This window comes from Triturus cristatus, chromosome 3_2, assembly GCF_964204655.1.
Source record: "Triturus cristatus chromosome 3_2, aTriCri1.1, whole genome shotgun sequence".
In the NCBI taxonomy this organism is placed as follows: domain Eukaryota; kingdom Metazoa; phylum Chordata; class Amphibia; order Caudata; family Salamandridae; genus Triturus; species Triturus cristatus.
In genome coordinates, this window is record NC_140584.1 from 276744557 (window position 1) to 276765271 (window position 20715).

Sequence of the window (20715 nt, forward strand, 5' to 3'; positions counted from 1 at the left end):
TCTACCACACGTGCTCATCATTTCCCTCTTTGCTCCCTTTCAGTGTCTCACCCAACCCCTTTTGATTCCACTTGATTTTCTGATTCGAAGCTTTGCCGTGGTAGCGCTTTACTGTCTTCATCCACGCATTCATTTCCCCTTGACTTTCTCACTCCTTTCTTTGATGCTTGCTCTATTTATCTCTACTGCTGGCAGTTCCTCTTCTCCATCATTCTTCACTGCCTCCTGGTGGCTTCAACCTCTCACCCTCTACTTAACGGGGCTATCAGGACCCTATGACAAGATGGCGCCAAAGAGGTTCCCTTTCTAATTCAAAAGACACGCGAATACGAGTACGCTTGCATTCCAGAACGAAGCAGTTGGCTGAGGTCAGTAAAGGGCTCTCTTGCATAAAGGATGGACTGTCATCCACCAGCAGTCTGCCCTTGGCGTTGAGCCGTCGGAGATGCCACGGCTATCGTACGTCATAACTCGTTGGCGCTCCCATTACTCAGCCTGTATCAGCGGTCAAAGCACATCAAGATATGCCCATCGCTCCCTGCACCAGCCAGACGTGCCTTGTGGGGGTAAATAAAAGCAGGAATCTGTGAGCCCATCTCTGTAATAACTGCAAATAAATCCAGGCCGAGCATCTTCACCTCGTCTGGTGACAGCGGGAAACAGATGGTCTCTGCGACCCACGAAGCGATTCCCCTCCCTAGCAGCATTTTTAGGATCTGATCTAGTGCGGGATGAGGAGCGAGAAGGTTATTTTACCATAAGGCCGATATGCACAGCAATGCTGAGGCTGATCTACAAACCTCTCCTTGGGCTTGGCTCCTCCCTGCTCTACGGCGGATTGTGGTAACTGTTTACTGCCTCAGCCATCTTGTGGGGGAATCCCACACTACCTGCGCGGCCAATTCACATGGTTATCTCGACCAATAACTCCAATAGTCACCTTTGTGAGAGCCAGGCTTTACTAGAACTAATCATTATCACGACCCTGTCACATCAGTTGCTCTACAAAATATTTGCAACATTTCATTTCAAAGGTGAGCCGATGAGAAGAATGAATGCTTCTGGTCTTCAGCTACAGGTCGGGATCCAGACATGACGCTCATGTGATCCATAGGGTACGTTGTACTGTAGTACATAAAAATGCTTTAATGACAACAAGCCACAACTATTTCTGTTAATTTGCCCCTTAGGCCCAAAAGGATCCAATGACAGTGTGTCAAAATGGATGTCAACCACTCAACACTGTAGGTAGCATGAGGCCTACTTTGGATTTCTGCCCTGGCTACAGCTGTGAGCGACACTTATGTGCTCAATGGCCACCTTCAAAATGAGGCCACTGTTTTAAAATTAGGCGAGATGTATTTCGAAGGCCCAAGTTATAAGGCTAGTGCAATCCCCGATTAGACCGAGAACAGAATTACTGAGCTGCAGACATACCACCTCTCTGTGGGTGGAGCCATGAGTCAGCTGGGGGTGAGAATGTAACATATCAGCTTACCAGTTTTTTTTTTCTTTAAATATAGGTCCTTGCTGTGCACCCCTATAATTTGATTCAATTCAGAGTTACTATTTTTCCTGATGAAAAAGGGTCACCACATCTAGCGAAGACTACTCGGGGGATCTCAGAAACTAGGGACATCCTGCTGTTCCGGGCCCAGCGCTGTGCTCTGCTGTTCACACTTAAAGCAGGAGGCCCCAGAAGAAGAGGTTTGGCTGCTGCAGGCCAAACTCATGCAGGAGAGGAAAAGGTCGGACCCTGAAAGTTAATCTCAGCACCCTGAATCCCAGTATCATGGCACTGAATAAAACAACCATGTAGGGAAGAACTGATGGCAAACTGCTTGGTGACACAGGACAAGTGTGAAACATGGTACCCTGCTCATTAGCTACTGCTCCTAGAGCCGTTTCAAAGACTTGGGTTCTGCTGCATAAAAGGCTGCAGAGACCTTGGGGGCATATTATCAAGCACGGCATAAAAATTATCGCCGGTTTAGCGGAAATTTCTGCTGCTAAAGCGGCGATAATGGGCTTGATAATATGCCACAGAGAATTCCAATAGAAGCCCATGTTGACACCAGAACATGGGCTTCTATGGGAATTCACAAGGGCATATTATCAAGACCATTATCGCCGCTAAACCGGCGATAATTTTAACGCAGTTTCTTGATAATATGCACCCAAGTGTGTTAAAGAAATCCCATGAAAGTAATGTGAACATCACTCAAGCTCTATCCCAGGGGCTGGGAAACAGCTGCCCCATCGCCCAGAAACGATACAACTATTCTAGCCTCATTTCCTGTCTTGTCTCTCACAGAGCTTTGTGGCTTCACATAAACCCCAATTCACAGTGGCATCCGCTCAGTGAACCTGGACAGGCCTGAGCTCCATAAAAAAGACTGAGGGCTTCTTTGAGAGGTGCATGGAAACGCATAACCACCACGAGCCAACGGACGGTTCGTACACCCTGCTCATTGTGAGAGCTGGGGGGACGCAGTTTTAAAGATGGCGGAACTGCAACTGGAACAGCAGCGGTGGATTGGGGTCAGAGGGGGGAATACTATGCTGGCTGTACCCCAACGTCATTCCTGCTGGTGAGCACTCTCCCGGGCTACCATTGTAGACGTTGGCAGAAAGCGCCCGGAAAGCACTATGCATGAGGGCGAGTTGCTATCATATACCACTGAAATAATCCCACTTTGAGGGGGTGTCTTAGGAAAGCAGCAGCAGGATGTCATAAAACCTATCTGTAAGAGACTAATACTCTCTTGTTCAGCGAGTCACGGCGCGCGCCCTGGAATGCTGAAGCAGGTGCGCGTGGTTATAAATAAACACCCACCTGTGTTCCTTCGGCTGCACGCGACCTTATCTCGGCTGCCAGGGCATGGGAAGCGCACACACCTGCCGGCGGCGGCTCTTCGCGGCGCGGTGTGGCCGGGCCCCCGGGGTGGGATATTACGGGCCATTACCGGCCAGAGCAGGAGAGCAGCCAGGCCTGATATTGGATTTCTGTCAGGTCCTAAGGGGGCCTTAGAACTGACGCGAGACAGTTTAACAGAGTCTGGGATGGTCGGAGACCCTTCCGTGGCTAATGCACCCGCTCCAACATGCTTTGATTGTGCGTGCGAGGAGGGCGCTGTGCAGATCCGAACAGACACGCGCCGCTCCGGTCCTTTCAGCTAGTGGGGGCGAGAGGGAGAGAGCTGCTCGTAAGAACCTTTAGAATACATCAATGCAAGGCCCCTGCAGATCACATGTTCACATCTAGCTAGCCTTTCATCTTCCCGGGGTCCAGATTATGCAGAGTTCATTCATTAAATCTTCCTATGCACAGTTACTTTACCAGGGCGAGTTTTACCCTGCGTACAGCAGCCACTTCCCACTCCCAGGAAAAAAGAACATTCTTACTTTAGAATAATTATTCATCATTTCTAGGTCACTCCTACAGATTGCTTAAGCCGTCTGTTGTCAAAGACCTATTTTCACTAGTATATTAAAATATACACATGTGTTTGCTGGGTCACTGGTTCAGCCTCTTGCTCGTGATTGGTTGGTTGTCTTGTCTATCTCATTTCCTTCTTATTCATTGGCTTTCCTCGTTTTTCTGTGTGCCCCACCTTTGGAGCATTTCTTCTTTACAGTGCTCTGGCTGGATGACTTCTGTCCTTCCTCTGCTTGCATTTAGGGAGGCACATTTACCTTTTCTTTTAACACTCCAATGGAGTGCATGTGCTTTTTTGCTCTCTCCTTTGTGCGCTGAGTCCCCCTGAATTTCCCAGCATTTCCCCCTGAATTTCTTCGGCATGCTCCATGTTACTTGTAGAAGCCTGCAGGCTAGGCCTTCCTCTTCTAAGTACACACCCATTCCTTACAGTGTTATTGTGATACTTTGCATTGTCTTGCTTGGTACTGCACAGGAAGAAGGGGTGTGGTGCTCTTTTGGAGCTACTTGCAGCATGGCTTAGCTAAACAAGCAATGGCAAAGGTTTGCCAATGCTTGTTGCTGACACTGTTCAGCATTTGTTAAAAAAAGTGCAATGACATTAACAAACGTATGCATCATGATGTTATTCTGGTCCAGCATGATGAGGTATATGCAGGAGGGGTGGGGGACGCAACAGACAAGCTGAGTAGGAGCGAACAACATGGAGTCTGCAGAAGAAGTGCTGGACAATTGAGGTGTGCATCAATGCCTGGCACAATACCTTTGGCTGTTATGGCATTTATTGCATGATGAAAGACTTGGGAGCTTGGTAGATCCTCAAAGAGTGAAGGTGATGATGAATCATGTAGTAATTCCGTTATTATTTTCAGGTAACTTTTATTACTCTGACTCTAGGCCGGGGTCTCCAACCTTTTCTGTAATAGGAGCTAGTTCTGTTCGATGGAAATCATAACGCGCTACTAATATTACTAGTGTGCCTGTGCCCACAACGGACAAGATGTCTACCTCATTCAGATTGTCAGCAATGCAGTTAGCAAATTACCCGGACATAAATGTGGAAGCATTATGAGATGCAAAGAGAAGAAACAAGCAGGCATACAAAGAAACAAGCAGGCATACAAAGAAACAGCCACATAAGAACAACCAAGGGCCCAGAATCAGATCTTACAAGCATTGGCATAGCCAATAGGTCTCGCCTTTGGGACCTTATAAGTGTATAGCCATGCAACAGTTGCATAACTAAATACTTATAAGGTCCCAAAAGCGAGACTTACTGGCTATGCCAAGCGGCCATGCGGCCGCGAAAGTGATCATGATTAAACATCAAAGCGGCCGTGCGGCTGCGAAAGTGAAAGTAATCGCGATCAAGCGCGGCGCGCGTGCCCGCGCACATGCACTGTAGCTCTAGGCTGGCCTGGTAGCACTTTTTGGAGCCCTCTCAAAAAGTCTCGCCAGACCAGCGCATGCGCTGGGTCAATCGAGACCTAAAAATGGGACCTTTCTTAGGAGACTGTTACCTGCAGGGTCTGCCTGCAATGTGTGTATCCTTCAAACCCAGGTCACCTACCATAACCAGCTGTGCCAGCAAGGGTCATGATCTATTAAAAACTCTGGACCTATGGTAACACTGCATGACCACGGCCCACAGGCGGTACAAAAGGGGGTGGTGATGGACGGAGCACCAGAACCAATCAAACACTCACACCCAGTCAACAGATCTGGGTTTGATCCATCACCGTTCTTTAGCCCACTCTGCCACCCCAGTTCAGACATGGCCATATGCAAATCAGTCTGACCCTGTGCCTCATGGGAACAGTCCAGCCCAAACTGCCAAGCCATGCCTTCCCTGGACCGGAAACAAGCTTCCTAGGACCGGTTTCTGGCATTTCAGCCGTCTCCAGCCAGGCTTGCTTGAATCCAGTGGCAAAGTGAGCACGGCCCACAGGCAGCACACAAGGCGGCTGGCTGTGTTCGTGGAATCTAACATCAAACTTTGAAAGCCTACGCGACCCTGAATAATTGGAATGAAAGTCAACTTCACAAACTGCACGACACTGCATGGGAACAACAATCCAGCCCCTGGGTGTGTAACTAAATTGCTAACAAAAGGCTCCAAGGAGTATCATGCTGTCATCCACAAAGCACTTCAAAACCTCATCAGTTGTGGTATGTGCTATGGCTTATAATACAACATAATATAATAGAAGGGATACAAACAGCCCAAAATACAGATATCACCTTGATAACAACTACCGGTAGTGTCTTCAGTTGACACACAAACGACCTGGAGATAGGCAACCAATGCAACAGCAAGGTACGTACCCCAGTCTCGAGAGGCAGAGGAAGAAACACCACCAACGGCCAATGATTCACTTTCACCAGGTGAAAAAAGAGAAAGAACAGCACCCCTACCACAAAAATTAGTGGAGACCAAATCTTGAGTGTATCCAAAAAGAACATAAATCAGTCTCCATGGACAAGCCTGCCCACCACAAGACATGGAACTACAAAGCACTGCAAGAAAAGTCCAGAATGACAAAACAAAAAAAGGCATAAACACAAGCAGCAAAACGTGGGCCAGCCATGCATTGAGACATCGGCCACACTGACGGCAACAGTGAGCACTGAAACAACTAATGCACCAGAATACAACTGGCAAGACCTTCTGAATCAGTAGTATATGAGCTCAGTCTCCTGGCCATGGTGACCACAAGAGCAGTACAAATACTCTCGGATGATTGGCATGCAAGCCAACATCTGTCCAGCATGCTCCGGCTACTCTGTGCCACACCCCACATGTGCAGAGGTAGACACAGACTTCCACACTAGGGAAACTGCTGTAAGACCAGAGGCCACCCACTACAGCAGCATTATTCAGTGGGAACACTGCCTCCACTGCTATCCAAGCCACTCTATGTCCATGCCGCATGATACACGTTTGCAAGTGCAGCGAAAAGGGGGTGGAGCTCAGTGGGGAAAAGGTTTTATTAAGGTTCTGGAGAACATTCTTCTTCTTGAAGGAGCAAAGAAGTTGCCTTTCCCTAGGGTGAGCCCCACTCTCAAAGAGAGAGGGATGTGGATTGAAAAATGTAAGACAAAAACTACCCTGCTATCCCCATTGCCTCCTCCTCCTCACACCACACTCAACTTATGTCAGTCATAATCCACTTTCAAGCATTGATGACCTATGTGAACTTAATGTAAATGAACTTGACTGCCTTATACAACCAGTCACTGCAAGGTGCATAAATCAACTTGCTAGGTTAAGTGATCCATCGACTCCTTTGCTGGGTGTATGCTTTATAATTACCAGTAATAAAAGAAGTATGATCAAATAAAATTAGGGAAAACACGTATCAGTGTTGCAAATTATATTAATGTTACACACTTTTATAGTACGGATGAGCAAAAAGCCTTTTTTTTAGTTATTTTTGTATTTTCATCCTTACAGCACAAATAGAAGATGAACTACAAAACCTATAACAATTTACAATTTTTGTTTAAGGGTGGCATTGTTTTTTTTCTAAATGTTACAGTGTACCCCCAAACCCCATTTAAGATATTAAGTAATATTTCTATAGTTCGAAACTCAAAACAAAGTCTGAGAGACCTTTCACTAAGGATTGTTTATTGACAAATGTAAACTACTTGTAATACACTTTGCAAAAAGCTATTTCCTATCTACTTATGTTTTTTTTTTTAAATAGCGCAGAACAAAGATTTTTGTTGGTAATCGTTTGGAAAAATCTGAATAAAAAACATGGGGGCGATAGAATAAAGAAAACAATTTGAAAAATCTACAATTGCATGAAGCAGTGCAGTTGTTGCGTATGAAGCATTTCAAGCATAGAAAAATATCTCCACATATTTAAGAAAAATGACTGCCTCTCTGTCAAAAGTGCCAATCAGCTGTTGGTTTGAACCCAGGCAAGCAGGGCTACACCTTAGCCCACTTGAGATCATATATAAGGCAGAAGCGTCCACAGTTGGTCCCGAAGACCCAGATTCACGTCAGGTTTTCAAAATAACAACTTCTATGGAAATTATTCCCATGATGAATTCCTGTGTATACACTTCATAGAGTTGGATATTCTGAACATTGGGCATGGATTAGGCCCTACTGATAGAACGTTGTATTTCTGGGCACCTCTCAATGTTGTGCTTCAAATCATGACATCTGCTCAAATGAAGAGTTCTCAGATCCCCGCTGCGCTCTGCTCAGTCTTCATATGCAAGAAAATTAACAAGTCAGGGGAGAATATATCTCCATATGGCGCTGAGGAAAGACACACACAATACAACATATCACAAAGGCTGCATAAAAATATATACTTCAAGCTGTAGATGGCTGCTGAACATTGACATTTGCCAATGCAATATATATTTTGACAGCCACCATCAGTTGAAGGCTAGGAATGGCCTACTTCTCAAATAGAGCTCAAACCAGCAGATCAGATAACAAGTCCTCGAGTACACCATTACTTATCGCTTACCTTCAGTCCATTCGTTTTGCCTGAGAGTGTGTTCCCTTTTAGTCCCTCTCAGTTACCGTCAGCAGGGGCTTAACAAAATGCCTTTGTCCTTGGGCATACTTGCCCATTCCCTAGTGGCACTTGCCTCTTCCTTTTTACAGACACAGACAGAAGTCAATAGCTCCTCGAGGTACCAATAGAACAATGTTTGGCATTTTTCATACCTGATGGGGGCACCGCGACCCAGTGCCGGCCTAAGCAGTACTGTGATAGTGCTCTCCGACTCCCCCAAGGGCGGCGGCATATCTCCGTAATCAAAGGTGGGAGCTTGGAAAGAGAATGGAAACAATGAGGTCTGGCATTGGCAGAGTAAGCAAAAGAGCAGCAAAACATAGTGACACTTAACAATGGCACAGTTAGAGGGTCCATTACGCATTAGTGTGGAACAAGCTACGATAGGACTTGAAGGACACGGTAGGAGCCATTGTTTGGTATGAAGGTAGAGATTAAAAAAGGGAGAACCTATTCCGGGGAAGTAAGGTTACAATAACATACCAATCTCAACAAACACTTTCCCACATTAAAAATTAACGTTTTTTGAAGTAACTCATATTCAGTATTCGCTCTTATGGATTTTAATCAAACATGATACCCATGGAACAACATTCATTTTTAATATCAAATTTAACATTCGAAAGATGTAGCCAGCCAGATGAAAAACGTAACTAATGAAAATGTATTCAACACATCTAACATCTGAAGCAAATAGTTTCAAAACATGGTCATTTTAATTATAAACTATCAATATCAAGACTTGAAGAAAAGGGTGTAAGACTGTCACTTTAGCTGTAAGGCATTGAACTTTTATTGGCCCCTTTGACTAGCCCCGAGGTACTCCATGCATGACACTCGGCTTCAACAGGTTTACATTCCCTTAACATGCAAAGTATCTTATGCATCTAAAGGTTAGGACACCGAAAAGAACTGGGTGAATATGGGGTATATGGGATTAGCGTTGGTAAACTCATGTAGTGTGCTCATGTGTCTCTTTTTTGTAGTCTACAAGGCATGGTGCTGTACTTTCTAAAATCTTAAGTGTGGGCTTTTCCCAAGAGACCTGCACGGTGGTAGTTCTCGCCTCTGAGTTGAACTGGCTTCAGCTACCCACACTGCCACTGTGGTCTGATGTCAGCTAAGAATATCCCCAGAGGATATGCTGATATTGAGTGAGAGAGAGAGTGAACGTGAGGCTAGAGGTGTGGGAGGAGGAGGGAGAGGTGGAACCAGGGCAGGGGCGTAACACAAACTCCTGCAGTCACTGCGGTGCAGGGGGCAGCTTCAGGGGGGCTACCAAATTGTCAAGGCCTGCCCCATGCGACAACAGGCCAATTAATATTTGTGAGATATGGCAGACTGGAGGACGCCTCATCACATTCTGCGGGAGGGGAGGATGTACATTTTGCGCTACGCCACAGAAGGGGTTAAGCATGGGAAGGGAAATGGTGTGGTGGACAGGGAGCTGAGGTGTCAGGTGAATTTATAATATTTTTCTGCTCCTATGTTAACAGCCTCCAAAACAATAATCTTGACATGACATCTGCGTTCCCAAGTTGAGCAGGAGTGTCAAGGCATGAGTAGCGTTACCGCACCACTTAAGACAGCGCACAGCTCTACCGGGAAGCTGGCGGCTTTCACTAGCATCAAGAAGACGGGAAGCATACAATGATACTATGCAAACAGTGATGTATAACATGAATACTGGCAGTCATGTAATGATCATAAAATTATAATAATAATAATAAAAACAAATTTAAACAGAAAAAAATGAAGACGGGAGGCATCTGTGGACACTTTACAGTACCCTTCTGAGCATCAGCATCAGTAACGGCTTCATCACTCTGAGACTACATCCTTCTTTGCACCGGGACCGCAGGGTCCCGGGAGGTCCAGACTGGCGGGAAGCCCTCACATGGCAGTCTAGAGCCGCGGCCTTACCTAAAGCAGTTGTGCCACTTCTAAGTTGCTGGTAGTAAACAAGAAACAATTCAGGTTTGCTGTGATCCACCAGTCAGAATGGATCCCTGTTTCTGCACCCCCTGGTTGGATTTACCACCCTCCCCGTTGAATGCGCGTACAATGCCTTTGAGTCTCTTGTGGACTCTGCAGTATTCCTTTCATTTTTAAGAGTACTGGTGTTTTTTGCTGAGGAATGAATAGTCTTGTGGTGCTGTCTTTGTTTAGCTCAGACCCACTGGCCTCACAAGGCAATCCACTAAGTGTGTTATTTCTGTCATGTAAACTCTTAAACCCTCCATGTAAGTTACCTTTTGTAAAAGCAATAACCTTCTGTGGTCTCTAATGGCCGAGGCTACGAGTCATCAGCAGCGCTCGACACTACTGTTGAGAGCAGCAGTTCCGCCGGCTTCCTCAGGGACCATCAATGTCTTAAGAGCCTGAGAAAAAGGGTCTCTGGGAAACAACTAACACACAGCTCTCCTTTTCAAATGTGTTTTTCTTCACAAACTGCTAGAGGCAATCAATACAAGAGGCTTAATGTTATTTGTATCCAACCAGGCTGTTATGGTATGTTATGTACCATTTGAACTGAGCTTTACTACAGTTTCTATGGTGCCTAATGCTTTCGGACTGAGTGTCATTCACAGGTCTGGGAATCGCACTGACTGGGCTCAAGGTGGTCTGTTGGCATTGTATTTGATTGTGTTTCTTTTTGTTTAGCGAGGAGTCATACCGACAAATATCTGGCGGGGGTAAGATGAGCTAGTGTATGATTTATTGATGGATTACATTTGACAGAGAAGGGATAGATCTTGTTGTGATCTAAGTGTGAGGTTGCTTACGCTGAAGGTCTTTGGTTTCATTCTGCTGGGTTGGACAGTTGTCCATCACTTTACTTCAGGATTCCATGCATGTGTCTTAGATGCAGTGCTGCCTGCACTGGTATATGGTAAATTTAAGTAAACTTTTCTGGGTGGTTGCTATGTAGATTGGTAAGAAGATATGGATATGACGTTGAGGTGGCAGGGCTTTGCTAATTATTGGCTTACAGTCGTGCTGTGCGCCTGATGAAGTTATCAGGTTTACTCGTTTACCTGTAGTCTTACAGGCAGCATATGGGGTGTGTGTTGGCTCTAGAGGAAATATGCAAATAAGCTCCCTCTGTAGTGCAGTGACTGCATGAGTGTGCACAAGTATGGATCAGGGGTGTAACAGAGGCCCCCGCGGTGCGGGGGGGCCCCCAAGCTCCAGGGGGTCCCCTAAGCACAGCAATCTGGCCAGAGAGTTCCTGATTGAGTCCGGAGGGGGCCCCTCCACACACCTTGCAGGGAGGCCCCCTCAAGATCCGCTACGCCAGTGGTATGGATGGACCATCGGTGAAGACCGGGAGGGAGCATTCAAATACCTTCAAAGACCATCTAAACACACGTCAATTATAGGCTACAGGTTGTAGGATTGTTATTCATAGTGCTTCAAACCAGTATCTAAAATCTGGACTCTCACATGAGAGATGCCTTGTCAACGTTTGTCTAATTTCCAATGCTCATTTCAGCAGCAGTTCTTTTCACAGAGCTTGACTCCGCCCTCGCACTAAGATTTCCATCCTCTAGTCCCGGTGTTACACGCAACCCCAGAAGTGGAGCTAGCCACAGTCGTGAAAGGGCTTGCACCACCCTCCAAGATTCACGACGGCTCTTGAACAAAAGGATTCTATGTGCACAGTTTGAGCCCTCAGTTCGCTGTGTACACTGAGCATGGCTCCACTGATTACTGCGCGTACCTGATATATTGGTGGTGACTTCTGTTAACGCTGTTTGCCCAAAGCCTTTGCCAGTCCTGGCTCGCACAGAGAAGAGGTAGGTGGTGCCCGGGTGCAGGTTGGAGAAGACGTGGTAGGTCTCGTTGCGCAGCTTGGACACAGTGCGTCGGGGTCCTGGCACGTTCACTGCTGGGTCTGTCGACTCAATGCTCTGGTAGCTGATCTGCGGAGATGGGGATATGAACAAAGACTACTTTAGCACCATAATTCTAGCTGGTCATAGCTGACCCACCATTGTCACCTCTTTCCCAGATAAACCAACCATTTCAGACTACCTTGCCCCAGCAAGATAACCCCCAATGTGCTAAACAGTTTAATATTACTAAAGTTAAGATTGTAATTAACTAGTGTGCATATTTACATCTCGTAATTAAATCATGCGTAACAAGACAGCTTCATAAAAGTTCAATACATCAAGCCAGTACAGGAATCCAAGTCTAATAACCTATGATACAGAGCCACACGATTCATCTAATCAAAACCAACGCACACAAGCCCCTCTCTCTCCCTCTCTCACACACGCATGCTTGCACACATGCACGCTCTCTCTCTCTCTCCCTCTCCTCCTCTCTCTCACACACACACAGGCATGCACACATACACGCTCTCTCTCTTTCTCACACACACACACAGGCACACATGCACGCTCTCTCGCACTCACACACACACGCATACTCACACATGCAGGCTCTCTGCTCTCTTTCTCTCTCTCCCACTCTCACACACATGCATGCACACATGCACGCTCTCTCTCTCACACACACACACACACAGGCACGCACACATGCACATTCTCTCACTCACACACACACAAACACATGCACTCTCTCTCACTTTCTCTCTCACACACACCCACACACGGACACATGCATGCTCTCGCTCTCTCAAATGCATGCGCGCACACATGCACGCTCTCTCTCCCTCTCTCACACACACACATACACACACCCACGCACACGCGCACACTCTCTCTCTCCCTCTCTCTCACGCACACACACAGGCACTCACACACACATGCATTCTCTCTCTTTCTTTGGTGTGTAGTGCCGAAGCACCATTGATTCCTGCTACGCACAGTAAGTCATTCATTGGCGCTTTTATTATGATACAAGGACCCCTTGCTCCCTGCCAGGCCTCCAGCACTGGTGGCGTGGTGGGGGAAGTTACAGTAAGACCTTCACTGGTGCTTTTAGCTTGACTGTGGTATGATACAAGGACCCCTTTGCTCCCTTTCAGGCCTCCAGCACTGGTGGCGTGGTGGTGGCAGTGTGCAGTGCCGAAGCATTTTTGACTTGCTATGCACGGTAAGGCATTCATTGGTGCTCACTGCTTTCAATAGGGCCATGGCTTGACAGCAGGCAGGCCTCTGCACCCTGTCAAGTCTCCAGCAGTGGTGGTGCATCAGTCATTCCAGCTGCTCAGGGCTGCTGCCTGTTAATGATTCTCCTGCAGCTGCGGAGTCAGCAGTGGGTGCGGTTGTGAAAGGCTAGGGTGGTATGTGTGCGTTCCCTCACACCTTTTCCTGCTCTACTCCACGCTCCCCGCTTGTCCCTCGTGTGTATATTACAGAGGTCCGAAAAAAACACCATTTGAAATACCTAAAAACACGAAAAGATTGCATGAGAACCGGTGTCGCGGGGCGCCTTTCCTCTCATTGATTGGATATACCCGCTCTCCCTACAACCCTCTCTCTCTTTCATGTACACAAGCTCTCTCTCTCCCTCTCTCACACATGCATGCACGATCTCTCTCTGTTTCTCACAAACACACAGGCACACATGCACGCTCTCTCGCACACACACACACACATGCATACTCCATCCTCTGTAATATTTCCCGCACTAGTACTCTCTGTGTTCCTTCTGAGCCCTGCTTTTGTTATTTGCCTCCACCTGCCTTAAAAAAAAAAAAAAAACTTTGGCATTGCTTTATTTTAATTTATTTACCAGTACAACTTGGATCAGTAAATAAAAAAAAAAGAAAACTTCACACTCACGCTGTAGGTGCGTTCATGTGTTGTGCTTTTACCTACAAAATGACACTACTGCTGCGACTGCATAATAGCATCTTTTTTTTTTAATAGGGGGTTCCTCTTTATCCATGCTGCACAACATCGCTATACAAGCATTGGCATAGCCAATAGGTCTCGCCTTTGGGACATTAAGTGTTTAGTTATCAAGCACAATATCCTTGGTGCAACAACATCAACTGTTGCATGGCTAAACACTTATAAGGTACAAGGTTTAGCCATGCAACAGCTGATGTTGTTGCACCATGGATATTGTGCTGCAAAACTAAATACTTATAAGGACCCAAAAGCGAGACCTATTGGCTATGCCAATGCTTGTTCTTCTAGCTTAGCATACAGCTCCGTATTTGGTCACACAAGGTGTCCTGTGACCACTATAATAATATAAACGAGGTATCCTCATGAATGAAACAGGGAATTTTGGCTATCTTCAGAAAAAAATCGCAACTATTACCTCCTTTCTTAAAATACACCAGGAAGCAACTAAAACAACGGAAGGTTAATCCAAATGTGACATCACATGTAGAAGAACAACCTAACAAATAAAATGCTGTCTAAAGAAAGTTAATTTCAAATTATCATCAATTCTTGCGGTGTAGGATTGGTGAGGGTTAGACCTGGCATCCTCCGAGTGGTTTCCCCCCTAACTTTTTGCATTCAAACCTCCCTTTTTGCTGACTTCATTTTTACTGGCCTTAGGATTCTGTGCACTTTACAACTGCTAACGAGTACTAAAGTGCTTGTGCTCTCACCTTAAAACATGGTGGAATTGGCTTCTACCCAATTGGTAGATTTAATTTACTTGCAAGTCCTGAGTAAAGTGGCATTACCTGTGCCAAGGGCTGGGAAATTATATTGTATTAGTGGACCTGCAGTCCTGATTGTGACACCCACTTAAGTAGCACTTTAAACATGTCTCAGTCTGCACGTACAGTTTTAAGCTGCTATGTTGTCCTGGCAAAATAAACCTTTTGCAAGGCCCAAACCTTCCTTTTTAATACATATAAGTCACCCCTAGAGTAGGTCCTGAACAGCCCAGAGGGAAGGGTGCCGTGTATTTAAAAAGGTGAACATGTTCTTTTACATTGTACATGTCCTGGTAGTGAAAAACTCCTACAGCCGTTTTTCACTGCTGCAAGGCCTACATCTCCCATAGGATAACATTGGAGTTACCTTATTATATTTTATGAGTGTCATTTCAAATTGGGAACAGCTAATCAGTTCATGTTTGGTGTCTTTGGAATTGTAATGAAAAACAGTAACCTATGGTGAAGATGGGTTTTTATTTACAACTTTAAAATGTTACTTTTAGAAAGTTGGCTCTTTTCCTGCCTTAGCCACTTGGAGCCAGGAGTCAGTCTCGGGTTCACATGACTGGGTGTAGCTGACAGCTGGGCTTTGTGTATTCCTCCTGGACAGCCACACACAATGGGGAAGCTTAGGTGTGACTGGATGGGCCATCGCTGGCAGGGAAGGAGGAGCTATACCCATCCCCATTTACACTTGAATAGGCTTTGTAATTTCTCTACAAAAAGGGTTGCATACCCCCTGTAGTTAGTCTGGAGTCAGGGCCATGAAGGCAGGGCACCTGTGCACTTCAAAGGCATGCCTCAGGAAGCTTCTCCCCACTTCAAAGGCACAACTGGGTATAAATACTGGACCTAAGACACCACCACTTCAGTACACATAAGGACCTGTGGATATTCTGCTAAGAAGGACTGCTGTGCTGCTGAAAGGACTGCCACTCTGGAGGACTCCTGTCCTGCTGTGCTGACCAGCTACCCTCTTGCCTGAGTGAGAAGGGCTGGACCTGCACCTCTAGAACCCAGAACCCAGAGTGACACCAAGGACTAGTTGGCTGGCCTCCTGATCTGAAGCCTCAGGGACACAACAGGCTTCCAACAACCTTGCACCTGTACCTGGACTCTGTCATCTGTGAGTCTACCCTGCCAAGTGGTGCCACCTCAGCCCTGGACCCTTGGAAGTGGGCTTAAGGTGCTCTGCCAGCCTCTATGGACCCAGCAGAACTGACACATCTCATCTGCTGCATGGTTCAACCCCAAGAAGAATTGCAGCATCTCCGCTGCTGCATGGGTTGGACCATCCGTAAAGCCCTGCATCGCTTCCACAGCCCGAAATGCCTTCAGAACCGCTGCTGTGTGACACATCCTCAGTGCAGGCCCTCGCATCCCTTGTTGATGGCAGCCTCAATGGCAGACTTCACATTGCAGCCTCACAGCTCCTCAGAATCGACTCATCGCCCCAACTGCACGTCGCATTCTATGCCAGACTTCACATCGCAAGCCACATCGCTGGGATGCCAGACGGCAATGCAGCCATCATATTGTAGCTTCGCTGCATCTCAGAACCGATGTATTGTTTCAGCTGCGCGACACATTTTCAGTACGGATCCTCACAACGCTCTGCAAACCAAAATTTAAGGCATTCTGTTCAGCGGACCTAACTGGGTCTCCTAAACCAGCCCACGCTCCCTTATAGTCGACCTGAACTTGTAATTTTGTCCCATTCAGGTGCAACTAGATCTCCACAGTTGGCACGTTGTGCTTTTTGGTACTATTTGTAACTAAAATCTTTAAAATTGTGTATCACCTGTTCTACTGATTTAATGTTTGTGGTATTGGTCTTGTTTTATTTATTAAAGATCACTCTACTTTTCTAACTTGGTGTGTGATCTTTTTGTGTGGGGTTTTCACTTTATTGCTGTTTGAAGTGTTGCACAAATACTTTGCATATTGCCTCTGAATTAGGCCTGCCTGTTCTGTGCCCAGCTACCAGGGGGTTGAGCACAGGTTAATTTAGGGTTGGCTTGTGCCTCACTCTGACAACAACTGCCTTTGCTGCTTGACCAGGGCTCACACCCCAGCCAACCAACAACTCAATTTCTTACAGTGAGTATTCTGCAGAGAGGGGTTAGGCTTCAGCTGTGGCTCTAGTCCACAAAATTGTACAATAGCACAGAGACAGAAGCACAATTTTCACTTAACAGGCTTCAAATACAGGAATCACAATAGTAACCAAACAAGGGCAGATAGAAAAATCAGGGCATTTTACACATGCTTGTGATCTTCAAAGGCCAATAGGACTGGGGGCAGAATCAGTGGTCATGACTTACTCCCCACACCCCACTGCCCCACTAGGAAACCTTCCACCTTCGTATCTGGTCTAAAATATTTGAATGGGCCAGTTGCAAGCCACAAACATACAATAACATTAATTCAGAAAGAAATATGCATATCTTCTAAATTGGAACGGTTAGTCTGACCTTTGAAGTCCAGACAAATCAATTGGAACAGCTCAGTAATTTGCTGATTAAAGGCAACTCCAATCCTTCTCAGGGAATGGAGATCGCAGCACTCCAATTGTAGCCACTGCAGAAAATCCTGCAGTGTCTGCTATTGGAGGGGGATCAGGTGGAATTTGCAATGGTTTGCAGTGAGCAAAATCTGCACAAGCATGGAAACCTTAAAATGTTGCATGGCTGTAACCGATTTAGTGGGGATTAAAACTCAAGACTTCGTCCAAAAGTGATCCCCAGTACCCTGTATGTCATAGAACCTACCCACCTCCTAAGAACACTCGCCTTGAGCAGTTTCCATGTGTTAGTAGGGGAAACATTCAAAGTTTCCTGAGCATTGTATGATAATTTTCACAGCATTGCAAGATAATGATCATTCTATTTTTTTCCAAGATGCTAGAGTATGCAGACGTTTTCACTGGAGGTTTAACTTTTTCAGAGCTTTTCCATGCCCAATCCAAAATATATGCAGGATGTGTTCCTCCAAGTTTCCCTTATGTGTCCTAACCTGTTGGAAAAGTCTTGATATCCACAGAAACGTGGCGAAGCATACAATTTTGCAAATTAGCACAACCCATAACTCCGGAAAGTGAAGAATCATAGTTTTACCTCTGGCAGCGGGTAGACTTTTGCAGCCTGGCTGCACTGGAGCAATGACAGGGCCTGCATTGACCCGCCTTTTCTTTTTTGTCAAAGATCAAAAGCCCCTGACAAGCTCCTTTATGGCCGTTTGTTGACATTAAAAGCAGTATTAAGTAGGTGCTTCTGGAAACCTCTTCCACATAATCACATTCTGGACCTTGCATAGGTAGGGTACAGCTGTCCTATTAGTCATCAGGAACATAGCTTATGATACAAGTCTTGAACACAACTATATCAACCTGCCAGGACAATCATCACAATGGGACACCATACTTAATAATTCAAGAACAGATTTACCTTTACAAAATTTGAATTTTCATAGCATCACCCTCAAACTTATATTTTAAAGTGTGAAAGTCTTTACTCAGATTTTATTTACACCTAAAAATGAAATATTTGTTACCATGGTTTTGCCCCTTTGGAAAATGTTAGCTTGAATGTATTTATTGAAATGCTTGTCTATTAATTCAATGTGACTTTTTATCTTATGTTGCTTTTATGGTCGTTGACATAAATAAAGTATTGATTAATTGATTAATTGACAATGGGACACTTATAAATATGGAGGGCTGAAACGTGAACGGTAAAGGTTTTAAACTCTGAAAGAAATCTTAGCACTTTCCCAAAGGCTTAAGGTAGACAAAATTGAAAGAGAGAAAGGACACAGTCAGGCAACATTCATTTGTCAGGTGTTCTGTGTCAACTGAAAATATGGCCTTGTGAACTGTTTACTGGCCTTTCTAATACAAAACCGTGCAAGCTCCCTTGTCCCCCTGCAGGATCATATGCTCATCAGTGACATTCATAGTAACCCTATTAGTTAATATGAGGGGCCTGCATGTCCTAGGCTCCGGCTTCTCTCATTGTGCAGCACAGTAGCCGAGTAGTACATAGCTGTGCTGCTGCATACCACTGAGGGGAATATCATGAGCCACGTCGGCTTATTCAATCAGGAGTCTCGCGATTTTTGGAATAATGATGAGTTGCTGACCTATAAAATGTCGGCTTGGCGAGCCTATAGTGCGAGATTAATGTAGCGGTTCACACTTCCTGAACCTAACAAGCCACCGTAATCGGATGCAAATCCGGGGCGCGCGGCGCCGCTCTCTTCCAAAGCTGCCACTACCCCAGGCTCATAATGAAGAGAAACGCACGAGGGGGCGGAGGTGATCAGAAGCGACAGCCGCCATAAATCAAATGGGTGAACGGGGAGACGGGGGCTGGCATCCGATCTGCCACAGATTTTAATTGGAAACGTGTTGGAACAACAGAGGCAACGAAAAGAGTGGAAATGCCTGCGGCAGGCCTGGTAAAGTGGCATATCCAGGGTGCTGCCATGGCTGCGAGGAGCCTCTAAGTGGTGTCCCGGGGTTCACGTGTGTCACCTATAGAAGGAAGCCATCACAGACCGCGCTTGCATGTCATATACATCCGGTACTCCCAGCAGGATGCATCTTACTGTAGGAGGAGAGGATGAAGGCGCAGTGGAGTGGCATGGAACTTATGATGGTTTATGAAAGGACATGCTGACAGGTGAAGCATATGGGGTGGGTTTCTGCACCTGGGGGTGGTGTATGTGACAGGCCAATCCATTATAACGTGGGAAGGGTTCGTTTTGGATAGTGTGGAGGAGTATGGTGGGGAAGGGAGATGGGGAGGGGTGCCTGGAACAGATTGAAGAACACCTTTAGATGAGCTGGAATACGGGCACTGCTGCAGCAGGTCTTTTCACAAATGTGTGAGGGGGATAGGACGGCAATTTTGACAGTGAAGAACTCCTTAGCTCCTCCCTGCTGGTTTTTAAGAGTATTGAATTGTAATTGCTTTTATATAGTGCCTATTGCCCCTGACGAGGCTTCAAAGTGCTTTTTTCGGCGAGTAGCACGCTACTCCGGAACCCACAAAGGATTAGTGGTGAATTAGTATAGTGAAATATGAAAGTGATTTGAGTGGTGGATAGGTTAGTCAGTTATTTGGATTGAGAAGGATAGCGGAGGTATAGAAGAGGGAAAAGGGTTTGCATCACATAACGCTTGCTACCCCTGATGATTGATGTGCTTTTACGGCGAATAGCACGCTACTCCGGAACCCACAAAGGATTAGTGGTGAACCAGTATAGTGAAACATGAAAGTAATTTGAGTGGTGGATATATTAGTCAGTTATTTGGAGTGAGAAGGATAGTGGAGGGATATTCATGGACGTCCTCCATCCAACTGTTTGTGCCTAAAGAGACGGACAAGACCCAAGCTGCTGGAGTTGGGAGGATGGAGTAGAGGACAGTGACCCCTGTGGGGTGAGAGGAGAGGACCTATTCTTGAAAAACAGGGATGAGAGACTGCTAATCCCCCTGGCTTTCCAAATGAGAGAGCTGCCAAAAGGGTGTCAAAGGCCATCCTTCATCGGGTAAGGTACAACTTGGGCTAGTTCCAGGGGACTAGACTGTCGGCTAGTGTCACACCTGGGGAGTACGCTGGATTGCCTCTGTAAGGAAAAAAGTTGATCCAGTCTTTGGCAAAGAAATAGCACAAATAAATTGTAGAGAGATAAGGAGGTTGCACCAGGGGAGGGATGATTTATAGGTAGAAAGGAATGTGCGGATGTGTAGAGTACAATTGTGATGTGGGCTGGCAAGAGTACCTGAAGGCACATATTGCTGTTGATATGGAGTTGGGAGTAAGACGAGGTTCTGGTGGAGTGAGGCTTTCCGGCAAGAGTGGCTGCAGTAACTAGAAGAGAATCCATAGTGCATGGGATATAGGTGAAACTGTGGGCTGAGGTGTTCTATGGTAATTGACCTGTGAGGAGAGGTGTCTCAAAAGTGCTCAGCAGAGACACTTTTAGAGCACTGCAAGGAAAGGGCACAGTGAAAAGAGATAAATGCGCGCAGGACATGTTTCTGGGCAAGGAGACAGGAAGGAAGAGTAAGTGCAATATATTTAGAGACCCCTCCTTGAATGCCACATCCGTCTCCTCCATAT

The 20715-nt window shown here is 46.1% G+C and overlaps 1 protein-coding gene across 2 annotated transcripts in view; it reads right to left on the bottom strand.

The window, feature by feature from the left end:
- Window positions 1-20715, bottom strand: part of PTPRU (protein tyrosine phosphatase receptor type U) — an 849745-nt gene that overhangs the window by 251953 nt on the left and 577077 nt on the right. For both annotated transcript variants that reach the window (XM_085647595.1, XM_085647594.1), the window contains exons 10-11: window positions 11711-11912; window positions 8139-8241 (exon numbers count right to left, since the gene is read on the bottom strand). In XM_085647595.1, the coding sequence (XP_085503721.1) occupies window positions 8139-8241; window positions 11711-11912 (305 nt within the window). The remainder of the gene's footprint in view (window positions 1-8138; window positions 8242-11710; window positions 11913-20715) is intronic.